At 53.5% G+C, this 26,193-nt stretch overlaps 1 protein-coding gene across 1 annotated transcript; it reads right to left on the bottom strand.

The window, feature by feature from the left end:
* Positions 1-1,146: 1,146 nt before the first annotated feature.
* IRF8 (interferon regulatory factor 8) lies at positions 1,147-24,519 on the bottom strand. The gene is made up of 9 exons (XM_046680310.1): positions 24,462-24,519; positions 20,849-21,023; positions 15,307-15,490; positions 12,736-12,824; positions 11,225-11,330; positions 10,024-10,074; positions 5,041-5,427; positions 4,112-4,227; positions 1,147-3,500 (listed from the first exon to the last, which is right to left on the bottom strand). Exons 2-9 carry the CDS (start codon positions 21,020-21,022, stop codon positions 3,324-3,326), a joined length of 1,284 nt encoding a protein of 427 aa, XP_046536266.1. The 5' UTR covers position 21,023; positions 24,462-24,519; the 3' UTR covers positions 1,147-3,323.
* Between the last annotated feature and the right edge of the window lie 1,674 nt (positions 24,520-26,193).

Raw genomic sequence — 26,193 nt, 5'->3', positions numbered from 1 at the left:
TTCTGCGTAGTTGAGTTGCAGAACCTTCTATTATGGAGAGTCTGAATCTGCGCACCAATAATTTCTTCCTGGTCCCCACAGTCGCTGCTTTCTGGAGAGACACTGTCCCTGTAGCACACAGGGATGCCTGCCCGGCCAGTCCCTTCAGGATTCTCCCAGGGTTCCCAGGGCCCAGCAGGTGCTGTGGATGCTTACCCCGGGGGCTGTCGTCTTAATCCATCGGGACGTTACAGAGGAAAGCAAAAATTTTGCATCCCAGACGGATTTTACAAAAGCTAGTGCAGTAAATGACATCAGGAAGTGATCATGGAAATAGCTTAATTTCTTAAAATGTTTTTAAAATATGAAGAGTGAAGGCTGCTCGTTTTCCAGAACATGACGTCTGCCCCTTCCCACAGCTGCCCTTCAGGTCCCAGAAGCTAGTTGTCCAGAGGAGGGTCAACATCTCAAAAGTGAGTTCAGATCCGGGGCCCCGACCACCTTGTCTAGACCCCCCCTCCGTTACTGCCGGCGCCTCTCGTCCCTCGGTTCCCTGTCTGCACGGGAAACACTCCTCCCCGCACCCCTCCCTCCGGGGCTGCCATGAGAAGTGGAGTGGGCAAGATCTGTCAATGGTCTGCACAAGGGTGCTGAACTCTGGGGAGACGCAGGCTTCATCAAGTTTCCTCGTCTGGCCCTGAATCCACAGGACTGAAGAGGGCTTGCTTATAAACAAAATTCCCAGCTGCGGCGTGCGGGAACTGACGTTACTCACGGCACTGACTTCCAAGAGGCCGGCGCTCCGCCCGGACCCCGTCACAGCGCCTCTCCCACTGCGCCGTCCTCCCGCGGCACGAAGGGCCCCTGTCAGCCAGGCACGAGCCTGTGCCGCAGTCTCCTCCGCCGTAAGCTGAGAACCAGAACAGCCGCAGTCCCACTGGGCTCGTCTGAGGCCGGAGAGAGAAGGCACCTGCCTGCAGACTGTGTGTCGGGTACCACGTCTCGGCCCGGGCTGGCCGGAGTCTGTGCCTCCCCGCAAGTGATGGGCTGACCCTGGGCTGTTCTGGGGGTACGTCCCATGAAGCAATCTCCATGACTGGAGACTGGGTGTCGCTCATGACTTCAAAAGACGGAGTACACGCCAGCTTTTAGAAAAGAGCACTTTATTTCAATAAAGAATAAAAGAGATCAACATATTTCTTAAATGGATACAAAAATAAATATTCATTCAGCATATTAAAGATGTGCGCTTTAACATTCATTCGAGCCAGAGACAAAAGCCTACTGTTATCTGACAGAATTTCAGAAAACAGGTCTGTTATTCTTAAAAACGTAATGCTGGTCTCGTTAGCCAAAGAGGAAAAGCCACTTTCTCTTACTGGAGTTTTCCTTGCATTCTCACGCGACTTCAAACACATCCCAAGGACCCATGGGGACCGAGTCCGGCTCCCACATCTACGGCACCCTGTTAGCAGCAGCAATGGGAAAAGTGAACGGGTCTTCTCAGGCTGTTCAATTCTACCTCAGAGACTCGTGGTCACAAGGCCACCGGGTTGGCAGAGCCGGGGCCATCTCGTCCCCCAGATGCCAACTTCTCCCACCTCTCAGAATGAGGGGTGACAGGTGAGCCCCCTTCCTGCCCTTTCACTGTGAGACTGAGCCGGGGGGCGGGGGGGTAGCCCAAGCTGGGTTATGAAAGAGAAAGAAGAGAGTCTAGATTTTTCTCCCCACCGCCCCCTCCCCAAACCTGCCCAGCGCCTCCCCCGACCGTGGAGCCGACTCAGCCAAACCAACAAACAGCACTGGCCGGAGGCGGCCGCCGGCAGGCGCTCAGCGCACACAGTCCAGTCCCTGTGCGTCACGCGGGACACAGAAGAACGAGAGGCAGCCCAACCTAGCAAAACACAACGCTTTTTGAGAAACGACGTTCGAGCGCTTTTGAATCATGAAGTGACCTTACAGGGGCCGTGGAGGCACGTGACCCTGCGCACAGGAGGGCGAGACGGTGGGACCCGCCCTCGCCATGAAGCCAAGCCACTGTTGTCAGTCTCCCGCCCTGGCTCTGCATTAGTATCGTGATTCAGGGTAAACATTTTGACACATTTTGGGCAGTAAATATATCTTATTTGCTAGTCAAGAGGGTAAGTTCTTCTGGGGCTAAACCTGGGACTTCTGCACGGAAGTCCCACATACGACTCCGTTGAAGAGCAGACTTTGGGGTGGAGCGGGGCCATCCCGAACCCCGAGGACCAGGGGTGGGGACCCGTTCTCCCACCACAGCCCACCCCGCGACCGGCGTAGGGGTGTGAGCTAACACAGCACCCACGTTCCCCGACCCGCACCAGCCACGCCCGCATGCCGACCACCACCGGCTGATGAACAGGTTGACTGAATGGAAGGCACAATCAAAATGCTCATACAATCCACAATTATTTTTTGAACTTGTGGTTTATGTCTAGCCCACTTTATATATATATATATATATGTATATATATATAAAAAGATTCAAAGCAGTTTACAATCGGACATGTGAAATAGGACAATTAAAAGTATTTTTAAAACAGGTCAAAACCATTTAGAAACCATTTAGAAAGAAGAAGAGAGAGGTATCTGGGATGATTTCATTACAGAAATTAAAAAATAAATTTAGCTCTAAGCTTCCTGGCGAGAAAGGCCCAGAGGGAAGATGGTCACTGCCTGAAGATGAAAACTCGCGCCTGGCCGCAGAGGGAGACGCTTTCCTGGGGCCCAAAGTGTGGGAAGAATATACATCCTTCTGATAAGCCAAGAGTTTTGCTTTCACTTATTAAAGGGAGGCTGCTATCTAAGTATTTTTAAATCTTAGTAACAAGCTTAATAGAAAAAAAGACATTTCACATCAAATCAAGCATACAAAATCATAAGTCTATAGCTTTAACAAATGATAAACACGAAAAGCAGTCTTCTCTCAAGTTGATCTTAAACCCCAAATTTCCTTACTGGGAGCGGCTATTGGCCAGTAAAACTGAATGGCTTTGGGAATATCAACTATCCCCAGATGCTGAAAGAATCATAGTAACTAATGATAATTAGGAAAAAATGCAGGAAATAAATGTTTTAATCACAGGCGACAGGTGCAGCCTCCAGGCCACGGGGGAGTGAGATTCAATGTTTCTATCTGAACAGCAGGACTGGGACCCAGCTTTGTGTGGAGGGCAAGGCCTCAGAGAGCACCCTTACTGAATTAAGGGCAGAGCAGGGCGTCCCACCCTGGTCAGAGAGATCCACATCCTTAAATAATTACGACAGTAATTGTAATAATGACAGGCGAGATGTGGGCGGGGTGGGGTGCTCCAGGGAGGGACTTAAACGGTGATCTGCTGGTTTTCTCTGAAAAAGGGTCTCTGGTGTGAGGCACAAATATCTGGAAACATCCGGAAGACCTGGTCCGGCTGGGGCTCCTCAGGGGCCTGCATCATGGAGCCCGCCCCGCAGCTCTTCCCAGCTTCTTCCACCAGCTGCCGGGCATAGACCTGCTCGATCTGGAGTGACAGGACACAAGGTCAGAGGCAGAGGTGGCAAGGGGGGGGTGGAACTTGCTTTGACCCTAGGTGGGGGCTGGCACACAGATTCTGGTTACCCCAATCCAAAGCTAGCATTCAGAACCCACACAGGAGTCCCAAACGAATGAACCCAGAACAGGCAGAGGCAAAGAAAGGGCAAGCAACATTCCTGCAAAGACTCCTAGATATACTTTCCCAATATGGTCACAGTCTGCCTAGCCGGTGTCCAGAATTCCACCATTAGAGTTTCATTCCTTTGACTAGAGTTAAATAAGGGCTTGCAAAGCCCTAATCTGTCACTCAGACCTGAAGGCAACTGAAAAGGTGGAATCCTTCTGGAAAGGAGGTTTGGATTTAAAAAAGCAAACCAAGCAGAAAAGCGGAAGGACACACACAGATTGTGAGAGTCCTGAAACACAAGATGGTTTAGAAGTGGTGAGAATCCACTTCCCCCACCTGAAGGTGCCACCAGGCCCGCCTTGGCACTCAGGTGGAGTGTCCAGTCCCGTCCTCAGGCCCTAGCATAAACAGGGGCCCCAGGTGCGCATGGGCGAGAGCCCTGGCCCCGAGCCCACAGGTGCCGTGCTCACCTGCACGAGGATGAGTTTGGAGCGCAAGGGCGTCATGTCGGGGAACTCCTCGCCAAAGCACAGCACCGCCCTGCTGTCGGGGAGCCGGCCCTGGCCGTTGTAGAAGTGTTGCAGGTCTGCAAGACACGGGCGGGCAGTGGGTGACTCCCGGCCCCACCCGCTCCTCGCCAGGAGGGCCCCTGGCGCCCTCGCCCCTGAGCTCAGCCACGCCCCCGCCCACCATCCAGGGCCCCTTCCCAGGAGGCCTCCAGGAGGTCTCAGGAGAGGCCGGACCCCAGCTCCCCGCCGGTGCTGTTAGGGGGCGAGGAGCGGAGAGCTGTGGGGGCGGGGGGGGGCCAGCACGCAGCAGGAGACAGACCAATCCCAGACCTCCAGACCCTGCAGGAGGCACACGGGAGTTGGGGGGGACCGTAATCCCATGCCCCAAGGAGCAATGACAGCAAATGCACAGCACTCCCGCGTGCGAGTGTTGTCCCCAGGACTCAGTGGGCACAAGGACAGTGTGTCTCAAAACGTGCACACCTACCCTCGGGGGGCCGTGCCAAGATGCAGACTCGCCCTGCAGGCCTGGGGTGGGGCCTGAGACTCTGCACCTCCAAGCAGCTCCCAGGGTGTGGGGATGGGGCACCACGGAGCGGCAAGGTGCCCAGTCCCTTAATCCTCCTGACAGCCACGCGAGGAGGGACCGCATCTGCACCCCCATTCTACGTGCGGGGAAGTCGAGGCACGGAGCGCTTCCCCAGGATGGCTCAGCGAGAAAGCACAGAGCAGGATTTGAACGCGGGGGCGCCCCTGCTGCTCCCCGCGCCCCTGCTGCTCCCCGCGCCCCTTGCTCCTGCACAGGCCACCCCAGACTCCAGGGGCGAATGGCCCATGGGAAGGAGGCGTGATCTTTAAAATTCAGGGCAGCAGCCGACGGGGGCACAGACCTCGGAAGAACTGGCTGGTGTCAAAGACCTTGACCACTTTGTCGCGCTCCAGCTTGTTGGGCCTGTCCTTGCACACCACGGCGTTGCCGCTGGCAAACACGCGGCCCTGGCACAGCCGCTTGACCAGCACGCCCTGCCGGCTGCTGTGCAGAAGCACGCCGCGCTCCAGGTGCCCGAACAGCTTCCGCGTCACCTGCCTCTGCCGCTCGCTGGGGATGGCATCAGCCGGCGGGAAGCGCACCAGCTCCAGGCCCTCGAGTCCGTACAGCTTGGTGCTGGGCAGGCCCGCCTGGCTCAGGGACAGGCGGCAGCCGTCCGGGCAGGTGGTGGTGGTCTGGCCCACCAGCTTGCCCCCATAGTAGAAGCTGATGACCATCTGGGAGAAGGCTGCGGGAAAGAGGGGGACAGGTCAGGGGCTGCGGGAAAGGGACCCCCTGGTCCTTTTGTGCAAATGCCCAGAGTCTTTCCTCCTCCCGAACAGAGGGGGCTTAACTTTTGTGTACCTGGGACCTCTTTGGCATTCTGGGGAAGTTCATGCACCCCTTCTAGGAATAATATTTTTATAAGCATGAATAAATACACAGTTACTAAAGAAACAAATCATGCAAATATACAAACCGCTGCTGTGTTCTCCATACTTCCGGGGAAGGTCTGATAACCGCTGGAATTTACAAGTCGCGTTGAGGGTGAAGGATGTTTTGACAACCTATTTTCTTAGGAAACTAGTTGCATCTCACAGCACTGCTGCAGTGCTGTTACACAACGTTACACAACCCGTACATTGAAGATGTGTCACATCTATGCTACACTAGACATATAGAGATAGACGTTTATCTACTATGTAACGATGCGGCCTGTTGCTGCATGCACAATTCCAGGTTCGTGTAAACAAAGACGTCATCTTTCTCTTGATAAATTCACAGTCCCCTTGGGGTTCCCTGGACTTCAAATTAAGCTTCTCTCCAAAACCCTTCATTCAAACCCGTCCCGAGAGAGTCTGAGAAACACTCAAAGTAAGGCAAGGTTCCCAAAAGGTGCTTCACGTAAGAGATTGGGGGGCGGGGGGGTCACAGCATTAAATAAATGAAAAGATCGTTCCATCTTTAATATTCTCTCAATCTCTATCACCTGCAGAAGAGAGGCCCAGTTTGGCACTGCTGGATCTTCAGCACCTAATCCTGACACACACGCATCCCCGCCTTGAAACAAAGGCAGACAGCGGGGCTCTGAGCCGCGGGCAGGTGTCACATCTGCCCAGAACTGCCAGGCAGGGGATCTGATTTTCACTGCACTGGCTTTGACCTCTGACCTCCTACTTAGAGCAAGTGGCATCGGTTCTCCTTTGACACACGTGATGGACAGTCCTCATTTAAAATAAGCTTTAAAAAGTCATATTTAGAGAAAAATAGGATGTGAACAGTCCCGGTGATACACAGATAGGAAAACTGATTGCCAAGGTGAGGCTCCAGTGACCAGAGTTTGGGAACCCCTAAAGTAAGGTAGGAATGAAGACAGCAGCTAAATTTGGGGATACTCCTAGAGGAATCCACATTTTAATAGCCTGAAACTCTAAGAATTACATGCACTATCAATGAGCTCGGTGAGTTTGGGGCACCTTCTAAGTGCCCCACACCTGTCCAGGGCTGCCCTGCTGGAGTCCCATAAGCTGTGGGCTGCCCAAATTCATGATTCCCCCTAGAGTTGTGCCGTGCACCACCTGGACAACTGTCAGGGGCAGCCCTGTGGGCGGCTACCTGCCTCACGTGGGTTAACACGGCTGTGCACTTAGAATTCCTTGGACCCTCCCACTGGGCTCTGCTCCCGAAACATTTGCTTAGTCAAATAACAAGACTCCCTGATACTGTTCACAGGCTCCATTTTCTCCCATGTTGGAGTTAAACGGTGTTCTAGAATCATGCAGGGTTGGGAGTCAGAGGTTCAGATGCTACAGTCCAATTCACTTATTTGACATTTGGGGAAAGTGGAGCCCAGATGGGGTCGCCCAGCCGGTGAGCAGCAGCGCTAGCATCTGACCCGTTCTTATTCCCGTTCACAAGCTCCCACCACACCAAGTCTGTACTGTCTGCACACGCTCCACTTCCTTCATTCAAGAACAACTTTGAACTTTGTCCCAAATGAATGACACACTCCAGATGACTCTGGCACCACTCTGCCCCTCCTCTGTGTCAGGGCTGAGGCCCTTTCTCACACTCGTGCCCCCTGGGCCGTAGGAACTGGCTGCTTTAGAGGGAGCAGCATATGAGGTGGCCGTCCTTGGGACCCCACTCCCAAGGACAGTGCAGGCTTAGAGAGCGTTCAAGCTGGAAGGGCCTGAGCGATGGCTCGCTGTACCCTCCAGGTGAGCAGTGGAGACCCACGGAGGAGACGCGACTCGCCAGGGCCGCCGGGTAACTCGGGGGACCCTTCTGCAGCTGCATCCTGCCGCTGTTATAGCCGCTTGCCCACGGACACAGCCCTGCCAGGGGACAGACAGTGGAGACGCCAGGAGCACAGACTCCGGGCCCCAACTGCCTGATGTGTCATCCCTGCTGTGAGACCTGGGGCAAGCAGCTTCCCCACTCTGTGCCTCCGTTTCCCCACCAGCAAAGTGGACATGATAACAGCGCCCACCCCGCTGGGCAGCTGTGAGCACGGCAGGAGCTCGTGCTTGTGCTCAGCACGTGTCAGCACCATAGAAGCCGTTAGTACATAAACTGGGGCAACAGGACGGAAGATTCATTCTAAACCATAGTCCCTGTGTACACAGTACGCCCCAAGAGCTGCTCCCGTGCGTCGGACCACGAGCACATCTGATCCTCACACTGACCCTTGAGATAGAAACTATTAAGAATTATGCCCATCTTCCAGGTAAGGAAACTGAGGCACAGACAGGTCAAGGCGCCGGCCCTTGGTGCCTGGATTCACCCCTCCCCGCAGGCTGGCTCCACGTCTGCGTTCTTAGCACTGGGCCACATGGCCAGTTTCCCACCTGGCGCTCAGCCCCATCATTTCAAATGCACAGTGGAGAGCACAGGTGCGCAGCGCCGTCGTGTCGGGGTCCGCCAGCCCAGCGGGGGGTAGTTAGCGCCGCCTCTTTATAGGGGACCATTTCACATAAAAATCCAGACCTCTGGCTTCTCTAGAAAAGCGGGGAAATCGAGCCCCTCTGGCTCTGCAAGCCCACGGGGCACTCACCACTGAGCAGCGGGGGCCCGGGCGCTCCATTGGGCCAGTCTCTCCCACTCCCCGCTGTCTCTCATTGGCCCGTTTCACTCATCACCTCGTCCCCGCAGGGTGAAGAATTGGGACCCTGACATCAGCTTATGGACACAGGGCTGCGTGTGAACTGCACAGCGGTGCCCGGGTCCACCGTTTCTAGAATGTCTTAGGATTTTCTTTGCGTGAGGCGGCAGCCGTGAGTCACTCAGGCGCGGTGCTGGCTGAGATGGCTCTGGGATGACTCGAGGACACTTCCTCCTCAGATCACGCCTCCCCTGACCCCGAGGCCGCAGCCCTGCACCCGACGGCGCTCCTGCCCCCAGAAAGCACTGGTCAGCAGACTCCCCGGGCCGCGGCCCAGCGCTAGCCAGGTCAGAGGCCTGGTCCCATGACCCGGGGCCTCCCAGAGCGTGACAGCGGCCACCGGAGAGCAGCCTCAAGAACAGGCTGGAAGCCAGGCCTGAGGGTCTGACCCCAGCAATGGCCGCTTACCAGATCTGTGACCTTAGGGGAGTAATTTAACGTCTGAGCCTCAGTTTCCACCTGCGAAGCCGGTTATAATAGGCCCCGGCCGCAGGGCCGCTGTGCAGTGGGTAGGAGCTCAATGAACACGGAATTGTTGTCTCTACACTGTTCTTGCCTGGGGGAGACTCCGCCTCCACCACCCCAAAAACACCCCTCCCAAGAGGGCCTTGGCCAGCATGCTTCTCTTCTCGCAGCCCAGTTCCTCCTCTGCGCCAGCAGGCCTCGGAGCCCTGAGCCCTGACGTCCTGTGGCCCATCTCAATGAGTCAGGCCGGCGGCTCCTCACAGAGCCCAGCAGCCGCTGGGGAAGACATGGCCTCCTGCATGCTGAAGACGCCATCAAGGAGCCTGAACGTACATTCCAGGGGCCACTGGCAGGAGCGTGGCCTGAGTCCCCAGCATAATTAAACAGCAAGGCAGCACAGAGGCCCCCTCTGCCCACAGCAGGCAGGAGCATGGACAGGACAGCCGGGCATATATCCCAGCTCTGCAGCCCACAAGCTGTGTAACCCAGGGCTGCTGAGCCTGTACAATGGCAGCAATGATGGCACCCACCTAGAGGGGGTGGGAAGATGTAATGAGATGAGGCTGTGAAAGTCTCAGCATTGATCCTGGCACCCAGTTAGCGTTCAGCAATGTCAGACACCACCATCATCACCAGCATCACATCACCATCATCACCATCCCCAGCATCATCACCATCACCATCACCATTACCACCATCACCATCATCATCACCATCACCACCACCACCATCATTAGTAGCAGTATCATTGTCATTATTTCTGACGTTCATTGGCCAATTACATCCCTACCAGAAAGTTCTAATAACACTATGTTTAATCCTCACAACACTCCAGTGAGGTAGTTGTTATTATTGTTCCTACTCCACAGATGAGGAGCCTGAGGTTCCAAGAGGTTCAATTACTCCACTTGGGGTCACACAAAAGGGATAGAGCTGGGCCTTGAGCGTGTCTGTCCCCACGCTCTTTCTCCCTCATAGTTACACCTGCACATAGCTCTTTGGATCTGTTTATTGGTCCAATCCAACAAGAGGCTCAGAAAGGCCCGTCACCTGCTTGGCCCCAAACCCAACAGTGAGAAGGAGGAGTCGGGGTCCCGACTTCCGACACCAGTCCGTGCTCGTCCTCGGACCCTCACAAGCCCACACGGGTCCTTCAAGCTCTGTCTTCCACGAGCACCCATGCCCCCTTCCCGCCCAGCCCAGAGCACCTCGTACCTGTATGGTGTGGGTCATAGGTGGTGTAGCCCGGCACCAGGGGCAAGCCTCCTGGAGAGAGAGAAAAGCAGATTCAGACCCAGCTGTGTGCAGGAACCAACCAGAACGTTCGTCTCCAAAGCTTTCTTGAAAAGCCACACATGGCGTGCTCCTGAGGCCCTGCCTCAGGCTTCCGCTGAATTCGGTGTTTTTCCCTCCCAGCTCGGTGACCCATGTTTCATAAAGGCAGAAAACCTCAACTCAACCAGCATGAAAGGGGCGGAGACTTCCTCTGAGCTGTGGGATTTCTGCCCATGTGTCAGTGTGACACTGTGGGGCCACATTTCCTTCCCGCCCGAGGGCCTGCTCCTGAAATATCGCTGGATGCTGTGTCCGCCACCCAGGCCTGGTCTCTGGAGGGAGCCGGGCCCGAGCTCGCTCTCCCAGGGGTGCTGCCACAGCACAGGGAGGGGTGGTCCGCCCAGTCAACACTGCCACCCCACAGCCGGGCAACCTTTGAGGCCGGCTGGGCCAGCTGTCCCCTCCCGGTCTCCCACAAGGGACAGTAGGGGAAAGAGGCTGAGGGAGGAAGCGCAGGGGCTCGAGCTCCTGGAGGGAAGCTGTTTCAAGCAGTGGGGGGCGGGGAATCAGAGGCTAATAAAAGGGTGAGCGCCTCATTTAGCCCTCCTGGCCCCATGGGGCGGGTCCTGGCGTCCCCATTTTATAGAAGAGTAAACTGAGGCTCAAACAAGACATGCAGCTTCCTGACATGGGACTCCAATCCAAGGCTCCAGGTGAGCCACTGCCCGCCCCAGGCCTGAGGGCCCCTCCTCTTCAGACGCCTGGGCCATCCTCGGCTCTGACGGGGTCCCTACTATCCGAAGAGACTGGCTGATGGATCTCAAGGACCGAAGACCTCCAGGGCTGGGAGCTCCGTCTGCTGCTGGCCTTGGTGAAGTTCACCACACTCCCTGCCCTCCAACCATCCCGGGAACCTGGGGGGAGCAGACCCTTCCCACGGGTAGGCCTGTGTGCCTTCCTGGAGGCAGCGGGAAAGGGAGCTAAGGCCACAGCTGCGCTCTCATCCCACGGTTGGAAAGCAGGGCACCCCTCTGGGCTGGGTACCAGTGATAAACAGGGATGGGAGTGGTCCCACGGCCCCACCTGCCCCACTGCTGTTTGCTGATGGGAGAGGAGAGTAAGTTAGGGCTCCCGTGCTCACCTGCGCTGGTCTGCTGCGCCCACCAGTCTGGGAAGAGCTGACTCCGGCAGGCCTCCGGCGGGGAAGGACTCCTCTTCACCATCCCCATGTACTCGTCCACCGACGGCTGCACCATGGGGGCAGGAGGGGAAAGCGGAGCCATCACTGGGCGTCCGAAGGGGACTCCAGCGTTTGTAAAGACGCAGGGTTTACGCCTAACTAAAACCACACCGTGATCTCACTCTCAGGAGACAAGGGGAAAATGTCACTTTGCGTCTGGAAAGATCCAGGACAATAAATCTACCAGGCTTACTGATCAAACCGCATGACCAAGTGGCCAGCCCCTCCGGGGCCGCTAATAAGTTGACCGGCCTTTTACATGGAACTGCCTATTGCAAAACCGAATGGCTGGGCCACTCAGCCGCCCTGATGCCCTGAGAAATGGCTGAGTTCCAGGACACATCTATTTTCCATCTCTGGCCCACTCCTTAAAGGAGGCCGATGACTCCAATAGGAAACGCTTTGAAATCTGCTTTTCCTGTGATCCCGGTGTGCCGATCCCAGGATCTCACCCTCTCAGCTGAGCCGGCACAAAAGCCTTCAGCGGAAAACGAGACACTGCTGGAGAGACAGGAAGCCAGGAGCCACCGGGTTGGGGCCAGAGAGCACCCAGGACCTGACAGCCGCCATGTGCAGGCGGCAGGCAGCTCCCAGCAGGGTACACTGCACTGTCCGCGTCCTCCGACAGCCAAGCCACCCCCAGGGACGGATTATTGCCGTGCTGGTATTAAGGAGAACTTCTGGTGCACCCATACCACCTTCCATCGGGGCCGTGTGGGATTATTCCAGCTATGCAATGTCCACTTTGAAATATCCATAAAAACATAGTTAAGAGGCTAAAGGTGGAAGAAAATGTATCCAAATAGCAAAAAGTGGTATTCAAAAACCCCTCTGTTTTGCCCAGGGAGACCCCCATTAAGCCTTTAATTATAGCCTATTAACTGTGGGTTTATGTACAATTCTAACAACCTTGGTTATCTGGTTTTCCAGCCCATCAAGAACTAAAAGCTGCGTATTAGGAGACAGGTGGCCCGCCAGCCGTGAGAGCCAGGACAATCATCCACGTCCTAGCAACAGCCCCAGGCAGCAAGGGAGGTGTCTGTTCTGTCCACGGCAGCCTGCCTGTGAAGGCAGGGGAGTCCATGATGCGTTTAAAACACTGCCACTTGAAATGTTTACAACATGAAAAGCTCAGAGCTTGCGGAGACTTCACGGACGCAGAGCTGGCGGCTCAGCCCCAGCCCTCGGGATGAGGCAGCGGGTACCAGGTGAGCGGGTGACCAGGTGGTGGAGGCTGGCCTCGAGAGGGTGGCCCCGTCCCTGCATTCCATCTGTCAGGGTGGGGGCACCACTATCCGGGACAGCCCAGGGCTCCAGACACCCTGGCAGGGCAGGAACGATGCCACGCCCACAGAAACACACACAGCTCCTGCCGACGGGGCCAGACCCCTGGAAATGCAGTCCCCACTTACCTCCTTGATCAGCTCGTCGATTTCGGAGCGGCCGCACTCCATCTCCGGGACTTCATTCACACAGCCAGGGGTCACCGTGCCTAATTTGCCTATGGAAAACCAGACAAGTGCATGACAAATGGCATCAAGGCATCACAACCATCCTGGAGGCCATAATCAACGTGTTTTTTTAAATGCTGAGTTGAAGCAAACCAAGCTCAATAAGCATCTTCACTGTTTTGGGAAAGGCCTAGAGATTGTTTTCCCATGCCTCTTCAGTCATCTGATCAGCAAAGTCAAAAGAGAGAAGTTGCTGCTTCTGACACTTGGAGGACACAGACAGCACTCTGGTCTCTTCCTTCTGCGCCCTGAGATCTGAAATGAATTCCTATCAGACACCCTCCACACCAGGCGCCTGCAGAGGTAACACTGACGAGCTGGGGCATCCGAAGACCCCCAGAGATTTCCTGGCAAAATGTGTTTATGGGATGGAGTCTTTTTTTAAAGTTAATTGGCAGGAAGTCCCTTTTTAACCCTTCCAAATATACATCTGTACACACACGCGTGTGCACACACATACATGCCATGCACACACACAGCACGGCTCAGAGACCCGCCTCCATCAGGAACCACCTGAAGGCACGTGATTGTTTCCCCAAGGGTCTGGACCAGGCTCCTTTCTCCCCCTGGCGCCTCTTCCCCGCCAGAAACCCCCTCATGAAGTTCACCAGCGTGAGATGTGTTATGACCAACAGACGCTTGTGTGTTGGAACGCACTGGTCCAGTGATCTAGAGAATTGACCCATCGTTTCATCCTGACTGAATTTTGGTTCCATTTTGATAGACTCATGAATCCACTGAGAAGCTGGTGATGGGAAGTAGGGGGCAGGTGGGGCCCCCCCAGTGCAGCTTGCAAACCGCTGAAGTACAGAGCAGAGTGGGTCCATTTAGACACTATGCAAATGCAGCGTTTCTTCGCCCCCTGAGAACCTGCTCCTCCTTTAACATCCACCCTTGCAGGTGATGCTGGCTGCGCCCCACACTATAAACAAGTTAGGGTCACCTGCCAGTGCAAGCTTGGCTGACCCTGGGGGAGGGGGATCAAGAGAAACTTCTCTATTCCTTCAAATCACAATTTACTCTGTGATGATGAAAAATCATCCAAAACTGGAAAATAAGGCAGCAAGATGACTGCTCGGCCGTTCAAAGCCATCCCAGAGCCTTCTCTAAGACACGTCCCCCTGAGGGTCATCTGATTCTCCGGGGGAAGGTCAGTTTGTTTGATTTACCATTGACTATCGATTACGGTTCAGACTCAGTCAAGTCAGGTGTTAATTTACAGACAATCAAGCTACAAATGACCAGGAGAAAAGATAAGTGCCTAGGTCAGACACTCCTTGGCTCACTCAGCTGTCTGTCTTTCGCTGATCATGGGCCAGTGTCTAGCATTCTCTGTCAAACAACCATTCTTACCATGCTGGCTCCATCATTCATGAGTTAAATAACTCTCTGACCCAGGCTTACTAATATATTTATCAGAGTCACAATTTTAGCTTTTTTTAAATCATACATCAACATTTTCAACCCCCTCCCCACCCCGCAGTGGGAAAAGCTCAAACTCAGAATTTCTGCACAGCCCTAAGCAGTCTCTGAGGGCTCTATTTCTCTCAGGCATTACTGGACCACTAATAAGCTTCGAGGGGGAAAACGATGCTGTGCCAATATTCTAACTGCTACATCGAATGGCTAAGAAAATCAATGTGTTACAAGAATGTTCTAAAGTGGGGATGGCAATTAGATTTGATTTCATGGGCCAGCTCTGATTCACAGCAGGTGTAAAGCACGCCATTTTGAAAAGGATGCTGAGGCCGGATCTGAGCTTAAAACATCCTATTGATCAGCAATGCCTGAACAGAGTGCAGGAAGCAGGACTGCAGAATGCGCGGCAGCTTTCGTTATTCCTGCTTTAATCTCTTCACAAATGCTTTCTTGGGATTTTAAAGCTGGAAGAGACTTCAGGAATTATCACAGCCCACAGTTCCCAAACAACCATCAGGATCTAACGATATATTGAGGCGGCTGCAGCAATGAAGCCTGCGTGCCATCAGCTGCAAATTCCTTCCAGAACTTCATCCTCAACCCTTACCATCCACCCCTTCTCTGTCCACCTTATTTTCCCTCAGCCTCTTGTATGAGTTGCTAGAAAACAAAAAGGAATTCCTGAGCCACGCTGTCGGAGGATCCTCGCTCCCGCCCACGCCCGTTCCTGATCCCAGGGAGGTCCTACAACGTGCCCCTGGTCTGACAGTCAGGAGCAGCAGAGCTGGCTCCAGCCCCATCTCCCCGCCCTTTCCTCCCATCGGCCACCTCTTCCTCAAGTGGAAGCTGCCACTTGGTCAGCAGATGCTGGGTGAGGTCAGTGGGAAGAGCCCTCACTATCTGCTTACACAAAGGAGACAGCTATTCTGTTTAGCAAAAACCACTTGCCCCAGACCCTGCGGGTGGCGACTTTGACCCCAGACCCGGGCTCTCCGCCGGGGGCTGCGAGTCAGGCAGGCTGTGTGGGGCCGAGAGCCCATCAAGGATAGTTACATTTTTGCTCTTCCTCGGGGACGATGCGGTAAACTTTGTATGGCTCGGAAATGTCCAGCTGGGACCGGTCTGTTACTTCCTCAAAATCTGGGCTCTTGTTCAAAGCACAGCGGAGCCTCGTCTTCCAAGTGGCTGGTTCAGCTTTGTCCCCTTCCTTAAACTTCCCTTTAAAAACTGCCCAGGCCTGAAGGAAGGAAAAGAAGCACATGAAATACACGGCCTACCTCTCGACCACAGATATCCACGGCCACGGGCAGGGCCGGCACATTTTGAACCATCAATTCTCGCTCAAAGGATTTCAGGATGCTGAGACCTCAGTCAGACCACTTTCTTTGCCGGATATGAAGAGATCCAGGCCAGGAAGGGGTTCCCCCAAGATGGCCCACCTGAGCCTGAATTCAAACCCAGGCCCAAGGCTACACACACACACACACACACACACACACACACACACGCTGGATCTGCCTCTTGGCAAACCCATGCCTGGACCAGAAGGCCAAGAGGAGCCTGAGGTCAAGCAGCACAAAGAGGAAGTCGCACATGGTTTCACTAGAATGTTCAAAACAAAGAACAACTTGTTGCTTTTTCAAATCAACCCCTAGCTAAAATGTAGCATGAAAAGGGAACATTTGCAAAGAAGTCTGAATGTGGTCATCCACGGCCTGCTACTTTTAATAGAAATTTTGTTTTGCATTTCGGCATTTATTCTAACCCTCCCTGCCCACCGCCACCCTCCCAGGATGCTGTTTAAGATGCAGTGAAATGTTTTCCCTCCCTGTCGGTTTTTCACAGCTCTGTTTTCTGAGCTCTCCAAACCTCAGAACCTGAACTAGGACTAGAAATGCAAAGCTGGAAACTTAAAGTCAAAAGGTAGAATGGGGCTGTATTTTAAAAAAAAAATCAAACGTGAACGGGCATGTGAACAGTTTTAAGATTTCAAAACTGGAATACAGCCACACTGACCAGAAAGCCACTGCTGTCAGGTGGAAAATCCAGCCAAGCTAGACACGTCTTCCAGCCTAAAATAACACGATATCTAGAGGGAATCCTCAACCCTCGCTCAGGAAAATGCAATTCCCAGAGGTAACTTTCCCACGGTGACCCAGCCTGGAATTGAACGCCAGCTGTCCTGACTTCCAACCCAACGGCTTCCCACTACAGCAAGCATTCCCATGCTCAATGCACACGCCAATCCCCTGGAAACATTGTGAAAAATGCAGATTCCTGGGCCCTGCCCCTCAAGATTCTCATCCGGTAGGCATGGGGTAGGTCTGGGAATCTGCATCTTCAGCCAGCATCCCGGGGGTTCTGACTCAGGTGGCCAGGAGGCCACACTTCCAGACACTCCTTCACTCCACGAGTCACAGCTCCACTGCAGTCCTGGCTTCTTTCTCGTCATGGAAGACAAGACCTCACAGTCCACTGCCAGTGCTCACCCTCTGTGGAGGCCCCGAGCTCAGATTTTGCATCTCTGCCCGAGGTAAAGAAACCAGAAGAACATTCCTCCTAATGAGCATGAGCAGTCATTTCCTTTGCTGACATAGATGCAAAACTCCCCTGTAGAAATGGGTTTAAAAGCAAATGGTTTCCAAACCTTTTCAATCTCTGTTTCAATCATTTAACTGCATCACAGATCATGCATTAGCTTTTTCAAAGAAATATAAGAGCAAACCACGTACACATTGAACAGTAATGTCAAATTTTTATTACGTTAAACCAGAGTTTCTCCACCTCGCCACTAGGGACGTTTGTGGCCAGATCGTCCTTTGGGGTGGGGGCTGGGCCCTGCATGGCTGGATCTACAGCACCTGGGCCCCTGCCCACAAGATGCCAGTAGCATCCTCACCCCCACTGTGACAACCAGAAATGTCTCCAGACATTGCCAAGCGTCCCCTGGGGGGTAAAATCGTGACACACGCCACACCCCCATTTGACAACCACTGGGTTCATCCATATTACAAATGGACCTGAGGACAATGTAAGGACAAGCTGGGTTCATCCAGAGGGCACAGGACAGGGCATGTCATCGTCACTGATTCAGTCAGGGCTCACACTCGCCCGGTGCAGAGAGCCAGGACATCCATAAAGGGAAGAGGCTCCCGGTCAGGAAGTCCGTGCACAGCATGAGGTATCTGCTTCCCACCTGCCCTGAGCCCTGTGGGGGCTCTCTGGCCAGCTCTGAAATGTCAGCTTAGCTGGGCGGTTTCTCAAGACCCTTCAGGAGCCAACACTAGACAGAACAGAGAGACTGAGGCCCACCACCAGCCCCCACCGTGACCTGCGTCCCCCGTCCATGCTGCTCCGCACTCAGCAGCAGCCAGCACTAACCTGGGACCATGAACTCCTCCTGCTTTCACCTTATCGTCTCATCTTGTGTATCAAAAATCAAATGCTGGGTTTTTTTCCTCGAAGGCCCACTGAATTTGAAATACCTGTGCGACTAACTAAGTTCTGGTTCATTCAGGGCTAGCACAACGCCTGGCCAGCGAGAGGACAGCCCGTGAACCATCACTCTCGGTTAACCAGACTTTCCCCCCTTGACGTTGTGAAAAGCAGGCAAAATACTTTTTCAAACATAAACACGAGCTGATATTAGGGCCTCATCAGCGTCCTCAGGGATGGTACACAATGAGCTAAACGCTTTTTTTTTTCATATTTTTTTAATTGAAGTATAAGTGACATACAATATTGTATCCGTTTCAGGTGTGCAACCTGGCGATTCGGGCTAAATGTCTTTTTCAGTCTGTCCTCTCTCATCTATACGAGGAAGCTGACCTCACAATGATGCTGCAGACAATGAAGGACTCTTCAGTATAAGTGGCTTCTCATGATGCACTTACAAAAGGAGCAAAACAAACTGTTTTTTCCTTAACTCAGACATTTTTGGAAGGTTTTCTTTGAATGTTTGGAACAAAATCGTTCTCTACTTAACCAGAAACCCCTAAGACGTCTCTATCTAACCAAGGCCCCATGGGTGACTTCTTCCAACAGCAAAGACACATTCGTCGACGTCGCCCCACGAGGATGAAGTGAGCAAGCCCAACTCACAGAAGCGCCGCATGGGCGCTTCCTTTCTGTATTCACACCAGCCCCGTCTGTGGCCCTCCCAGGGGCCATCCAACTCGGGGTGGGCACCCGTGTCTCCCTCCTGCCCCCATTCCTGCTGAGATTGTAGACTCACTTTAGATTGCCACACTGAGCGACTGCGTAATCAACGGAAACATTGGGAATCTTGCACATTTTTCTCAATGCTGTTGAAACGGCCATGAAGAACATTGCACAAGATGCATAAATCTGGGGCTTTATTTCATGACCTGCACAGAGTAAGCTGCAGCAGGGAGCAGGGTGAAGGGAGAGGCCTTGCATCTCAGCCAGCAAGCCAGGACCAGGGTCATGCAGCCTGCTGGTCCAGCCCCTCTGCTCTCCTCCTAAAGAGGTTTTCCTGCTGGTCAACCTGCAACTGCGCCTTCAGCACCCCACGCCTCTGCTTAAAGCAGATGAATAATCCTGGCCATGTCAACTCCTAGCAGGGACAGGGAGAGTGTGGCCCTGCAGGGGCAGGGGCAGCTAGCAATGTCAGAGGCATTCTGGTTGTCACACAGTGGGAGAGGGTGCTACTGGCATCTAGTGGGTCGAGGCCAAGGATGCTGCTGGACATCCTACAGGGCACAGGACCGACCCCCAACAAGGAAGTATCTGGGCCTTGATGTCAACAGTGCCAAGGCTGAGGAAGCCGGGCTCACAGCCATGTATAATCCGGAATTCCCAACCGACTGGGTGGGACCGAGCACTGTTTAAATTTAGCCAGAGTCATTCCCAAGGAAGTTCACCAAGATGCCAAAGGCAAAAAACCTTCTACAAGAGAGGAATCCACAATGCCACCAACAATGGAAAAGGAGGCACCAGCATTGCAAAATCCTCACAGTGTCCAGGCTCCTGACCTGGGGTCCTTGATGGGAAGAAATCTGCCAGACATTCAGGCCACACAGGGCCCGTTGGGGGTGAGTGCGAAACATCGGTAAGTGCCTGCTTGTCTCGGAAAGGGCCGCTAACCAGCACTAGACACTCAAACAGATCTGCGACCCCGGATTACAGGGTTAACAGAATTGCTAAAGTGTGCAACCCCACTGCAAATGTCGGGCAGAGACCCGAAGGCCTGAAATGCCTCATACGCCAACTTTGACCTATTCGTGCTCTACTCTGGGGCCGACGTACGATCTTTTGTCATTTTTGTTCTTTCACGTCAGAAGACAGTCATCCCTGGTCTAGAACCTGCTGCTGCACTGGGGCCCGCAGGCCTGGCCCCCTCACTCATCCCCGGTCTCTGGTCTAATTCTGGCCCTCCGCACCTCAGCCTCCCTCCGCCTCCCCCACACTCACTCTCTGCTCCCCATCCCTGGCCCCCAAATGCCCAGAGAACAAGCACACACAGCAGCGGTCTGCAAACTGGGCTCTGAGTCAGACCAGCTGGGATGCATCTGTTTGCAAATCTGGAAGCCTGGGCTCCCCCTGACCGAGGGTCCCGAATCTCCCAGGGTGGAGCCTGCACTTCTGGAGCCTTAGAGAAGCCCAGAGGTGACTCCGATGACCTACAGGGGACTCTGATGACCCACATGGCACTCTGATGACCCACCAGGAACTCTGACGACCTGGCTGAGCTGCAGAGCTGGGCTGCCGTGGCCCCATGCTCCTCAGCCTGAATCTAGGTGCGATGGCAAGAAGTCTCTGTGTGTCAGAACTGCCAGGGGTCAGGAGCACAGGCTCACGGTCAGGCTGCCTGGTGCAAACACCGGCTCCATCACCCAAGAGCTGTGACACCTTGACCAAGTCACTTCTCCTCTGGGTGCCTCTACAGACCAAAGACGAGGACGGCACCTACTGCACAGGACCGTGTGAGAGGAAAACAAAACACGTGGCGCCAGGCCTGGCACAGAGCAAACTCGCAGTTGGCACTGGCCACCACGATGCAGGTGCCAGAGCTCAACAGCAAGGCTCCCATGCGTGGGGCCTCATCACTCTCAAGGGAGGCAGCACTATTTTTAGACTGTGCGGCAGGTTCAGGACATCCCATGTGACCCGGCCCCAGAAGTCATGACAGACAGCATCCCTCTCATCTGAGCTGGCCCGACATGGCCAAGCAGAAGTGCCAACTTTGAAAGAATCAAGACTTAAACCATTCCTGGAAGGCTAAACGGAATTTAGATGGTAGCCCAGAGGACAAGGCCTCAGTCTAAAGGCCTCAAAGAAGTCTGTTCTCTCCCTGTTTGCTAGTCTTCGTGCCAAAGAAATGGTACGTGAAGGAAGTGCCCTCAATTTCCTCATCACCAATAATACAAGTGACCCCACAAGTGATTATATCACATAACAGATGGAAAATCACCCAATCAATATTTTTGAGACACATTCAGCATTCAGTCAATGCTAGTTTAAAACAAGTGGGTTAATTTTCAAGTAAATAAGAAGATGTCACCCCACACCTCCACTGGCCCCTGAGACAGGCAGAAACTGCGCTTGCCGGGAGGGAGGGGGTTTGAGTCCTTACCTTGAAAATGGAGGCGTCCACCTCCTGGTTATAATCTTGTTTGCCCGCGTGTTTCCAAGGGATCCGGAACATGCTCTTCTCATCATTTTCCCAAATCAGCCCTGGGTACATGTTGCTGTCGATTTGCTCGATCAGCCACTGCCGAAGCCGCCGGCCGCCATTCCTGTCACACATCCTTGGAAAGAAAAAAAATATTCTGTGATATTATAAATATTGTCTCATTAATCACAGCAACCCATGTGCTTAACAGCCAAGATCCACAAACAGGAAAATCAGAGGGTCGAGACACAGGTGCCCGGCGTCGGGGAAACCCACAGCCCCAGGCACTCTGGGCCCCCTGCCATGAGGGGACAGTGCTTGCCTCCAGGATTCCAACCCCGGCATGAAAACTGAAAGCTCTGGGGGACCTGCAGCTGCCCGCCAGCTACATGTCGGCCCCACCTAAGGTTCTGGCTGGGCTCTTTCCAGCTTTCACCCCCTGTTCCATTTCAGGCAAACATGGCCACATCGAATAGCATCCTTCCATTTTTAGCACCAAATGAAGAAAAATCACTTTTACATTTTCAGGTCCCTCCAATGAGCAGCTCATCACTCCAAGAGCCAATTCCACTATCTGATGCCCAGCTGAGCAGCGTTTGTGAGCAAACAGGACATCTGTGCTCTCTGGGAGAGAGGAAATCCTCAAGGCTATCCCTTCTAGATTGTTCCTTCACAGCTGGCTTAGTGATAAGAGCATGAGTTTGGGAATGAGACACAGCTGAGATCCCATTTAAGTCCTGCCATCTCTCAGCTGGGTGACCTCGGATGATCATTTGACCTCAGCAATGCTGGCTGAAACGCAGCCGTACTTGGCATCATTGTCCTGAGGACTCAGACGATGTCTACAAAGCACCCAAGACGGGGCCTGGATCTTAGAAGATTCTCTCCAAACAACAGATGTTGGCATTATTACTCCAACTTTCTTCCTCGGGAACTCATATGACCACTTGGGAGATAGCGGACAAGAGTGAGGAAATCCACTGCGGCTACAGAACAGAGCAAAGTTAGCCAGGCTGGACGCTTCCAGGAGGCGCAGAATCTGGGGCCCTCACCATGCCAGGGTGCCCAAAGACACCCTTTGGAAGAACATTCTTGCCAAAGCAGGCAGCTTTCCCAACAGCACAGAGAAAGAGAGAGCAACCACGCCGTCCCGACTCACAGCCCACACTTACAAGAACAGGGGTGGAAATCCCCCAGGCAGTTGGACAGACGCCCACCCAAAAAAAAAATAGCATTTCTATTCTTCCAGTTAAAATCTGACCTCTTCAGGCAAACAAGTTTGAAACAGTCAGTGGTGACAAGATATCATGTCCCCAAGAATATGGTCACATCCAAGTCACGCTGGTCCATAAAGTAAGAAGTATGCTTTTTGGACACTCCAGCCACCCTGCAGGTGGCTGTGGGCTGGGAAAGGGGGTCCAGGTCCCCCGGGAGAAGGAGGTGAGGTCCCTCGAGCATCAGCCGTAACTTCTTCACCAAATAGGCCCAGCTGCCCTTTTGTGGATTGAAAAGGGGCGAAGTGTGCGAAATAGAAATTGCACATCAGTTTGCAAACTGCAGACTCCGCAAAGGCTGTTCTCCAGCTAGACCCGGGAAAGTCACCTGAATCCTCATCCGAAAAGTGAACGGACGCCAAGCACCTCAGAATTCTAAAATAGCCCCTTGTGTTTATAAACGAGAAGGGACAGACTGTGGAGGGGCACCCAGTGACAGAAAGGAAACGACACCACCAAGCACCCCCAGAAAATAACTTAGCAGGGTCCAGACTCCTGCGGACCCTTCCTGGAGGAAAAACAAGAGAATCTCCACTCACTTGAGGAACGAGCTGTGTGGAGGGCGAGAGGGGCCAGAACACAACAGGGGATTGGGGTCTGCGGATCTGTCAATCAAACGAGACGTTTCTGCTCCGCAGCATCTTGATGAGCCCCTAGCACAGGTTCGTAAACTACAGTCCCCGCGCCAGGAGGCTCCTGACGTAAAAAGCAAAATTTTGTCCAGTATGGGCATTTTTCTAGAAAGCAGGTCACCACCTTCTCATCAGGATTTCTAATAAATTCATGACCCCAAAATTGTTAAGGACAACTGTCTTGGTGATTTATAAGAAAAGGAGAAAAGAAAGTAAGAGAGAGGGCAATGGGAGGAAGAATGAGTCATAGAATATGAAAGCTGGAAAATGCTTTAGAAACCATGTAATCCAGCCCCTCATTGTTCAAAAGAGGAAAAAGTAAGGCCCGGAGAGACACCCGGACCCCCAAGCCTGCCAGCCTGGTCTGATTTTACTCATCTGCAGAGAAAAGACGTGGTTAAGTCACCAGATCCCAGCACATGGACAGCCCCATCTGAATTTCCACGGAGATCACCTCCAAGATTCCAGGCAGCGTGAAAAGCCGAAGATGCTACTACAGTGATGATCCGTAACGATTTCTTGAACACTAACAAATTAATTCCACCAAATGCCGAGCCAGGAAAAATTTATAAGCCCCGTCACATGTTTATAACTTCCTCTTCCTTGATTTTTAGGTAATAATTCTCTTTACGGGCCAAGTCCTATCTACAGCTAATCTGCATCCCTATAAACGGGTCCGGGGGTCAGGCTTCCCAGGCAGGAGGCGATAAGAGGCTGCCCTGGGCCCACCCAACCCGGAGTCCAGGATGCGCCCGAGAAGCGGTGCAGCACTCAGCTCCTCCCATGCGCGGGGCCCCTGGGCATTTGTCCCGGCCGCCACAGTCCTCCACCCCCACGAGACCAAAAAGCATCAAAGCCCTCTCTCCCTCTGGCTCCAATCTTCCAGAAAGGACTAAACCACTCCCAAATCTTTTCATGGAGGAATCTGCCATAATCCAAAAGGACAAGCTCAGAACCATCATGTAAGGACGGCTCCTAACTTAGGTTTTTTTAAGAAAGTGTTATATCCCCCATATGTTGGGGGGACAATTTAAAATTCTGGAAAATTCAGTCTCCCGTCTCCACTCACAAAGCACTTCGCAGCGCTGGGTAAGCACCCTATCTCACCTTAGGAACTCTGCCCTTTGCCTTGGGGCTCACTGCACCGCAGAACGTGCCGGGAGCTGCGCCCCTACATAGCTTTCCCTCCCAGGGACTCCTCAGCTATGATGGAAGCAAAGGACCTCAAACCCCGCTCAGAAATCTTGTCATCAATCAGAGCAAAAAGAAAAACCCAGCCTGCCCCCCTTCACCAAACGCCGCTGGTCACCAGGCAGGGTCACAGCGTCGACCCTCCGAGCGCGAGTCCATGTGGCGGGACCCGGGCGGGAGGGACGAGGAGCAGGTCTTAGAATAAAGGGCTCAGTATTGCCCGACATTATATAGGCCACTCTAAAGTGCTCCAGGCAGACCAGATTTTTTTTTAATGAGATTTCTTTTTAAGCACATGCCAATCTTTCGGAGCAGCCACAAGGATCACCGTCTCGGGCCCCCGATTTGGACTCAGGAGAAAGAGGAGGAGGGGAGAACGCAGAGACGGGGGACGGCCACCGCCTGGCCCGCAGCCCGGGCGGCCTCTGCGCTCGGCCGGCCGCCGTCTGGCCCACCCGGCCCGGCCCCGGCCCCTACCTGCCGCCGCGCCACCGGGCCCGCCGCCCGCCTTCGGCCGCCGCCCGCGTTCCCACGCTCGCCGCGCTCGGGTCTGCGGCCGCGGTCCCGGGCGCCGCGGCGGCTTTAAGGGCGGGGGCGGGCCCTGCGAGCGGAGCGACGGCCACACGAGCCAATGGGCGCGGCCGCCCGCCCGCCTTCTTCGAAGCGCCGGCTTTCCGAGAAATCACTTAGAGCAGAGGCGGCGGCGGCGGCGGTCGGACGGTCCGGGCGTCTTCCGGGTCCGCCCCGGGGCAAGGTCCGGGCGGATAGTGGGTGTCAGATCCCCGAGGTGGAAGTCAGATAGCGGAGGTCAAGGCTGGAGTTGGGGGGACGCCCCCCGAGGTCGATGCTGCAGCGGCCGGTGGTTCCCGCAGAGTGACCCCCGGGGACCCGCTCAGGCCTGGTCATGCGGTCATCTCAGCGAGTGTGGCCGAAGCCCCTGGAGCTGCGTGAGAGGCATCCCCGTCAGGACGAAGCCCCTAGTCACGTGTCCGGACAGTGGCTGGGGGTCCACCCGAGGTGTGGCTGCGGAAGGGACCGGCCACTTACGGCGGGGACCTAGATGGCCAGTCGCCTGCAACTGACAGAAGAAAATGCCCCGCTAAAACCGTGTCTGAAACCGCTGCCCTCTGAAGATCAGAAATAAAAACAGGACTGTCCAGCATGTTAGTGCTAGAAAGTCCTACTTATTGTAAATACGGGAGAAATACCGGTGAAAGAAAGACCTAGAAAAAGACGCGATCTCCTTTGTTCTATTCTTGGGGTTGCCTTAGAATGGAGGAAAATAAGAGTCTTAATTGACTGATTGCCTACTGCTCAGTCATACACAAGGAGCAGTGTTTATGGGGCCATTTTATTCATTAGGCTTTTCAAGAACCTATGAAAATGTCTGAGACTAAAGAAGAAATTTTATTGGCTGCAAAATGCAAAAAGTACAGTGCAAATTTGAAATCAATAAATATTCAAAGAAAGGTCCCCAAAACATAACACGTCAACCTCATAATTGTAATTTATTCGTTGATAAACATTTCATTATATTTGAAAAGCTTGTGTGGCTTAGAAATCACTTGGTAAGAATTTCCTAATACTGCAATTCCTGGGAATTCACAGCAATCGTAAGTGAGTTCCCCACTGCCAAATAATTTCAAGTGAAAACTACTTTTTTAAAAGTTCAATGTGTTTAAGAGTATTTAGATAAGGTAGGAGTATTTTAATATGTTATGTCCTGATGTGGGATGAGCTTCCAGAACTCAGAGTGCCTAGGACCTAAGAAATTCTTAAAACAGCCTGCTGTCTGTATTTATACTCGTGTCTTTTCACAAACGTGCCCCTTAAGCCTACCCAGATTTACTTGCGTACAAATGCTGTCCACTGCACAAAGACGTGGGCTCGGATGTCCGCTCAACACTGTGCTTGGGCAAAGACAGGACATAGAGAAGTCAGCAGTGGACGAGTCACAGCATACTTATCGGCAGTAGGTGTCACTATATACATTACAGGATTGGTTCACGATACACGGGCTTGCGTTAAAACTGCTCCTGAAATATTTCCAACGTGGTGATTCCTTGCTGCCTAGGAACAATTTCTAACCTCATCTGTTTAGTTCTGTTCTTGTCTAATGAGCATTTATTGAGCAACTACTCTGTGTTAGATATGGTGCCATGGACAGGAGACCCAAAAAACAAAGTGTCTCTCTGATCATTCCTTCCTC

This window comes from Equus quagga, chromosome 13 (genome assembly GCF_021613505.1).
Source record: "Equus quagga isolate Etosha38 chromosome 13, UCLA_HA_Equagga_1.0, whole genome shotgun sequence".
NCBI lineage: Eukaryota > Metazoa > Chordata > Mammalia > Perissodactyla > Equidae > Equus > Equus quagga.
This window is presented reverse-complemented; position numbering and strand designations above follow the sequence as displayed.

Excerpts from the sequence above, each read along its gene's own strand:
- IRF8 (XM_046680310.1), bottom strand. The coding sequence starts at position 21,022 with ATGTGTGACAGGAATGGCGGCCGGCGGCTTCGGCAGTGGCTGATCGAG. Across the intron at positions 12,825-15,306 it reads CCCCGAGGAAGAGCAAAAAT|GCAAATTAGGCACGGTGACC; the intron begins GTAACTATCCTT and ends GGTTTTCCATAG. Across the intron at positions 5,428-10,023 it reads CTATGACCCACACCATACAG|CCTTCTCCCAGATGGTCATC; the intron begins GTACGAGGTGCT and ends TCTTTCCCGCAG.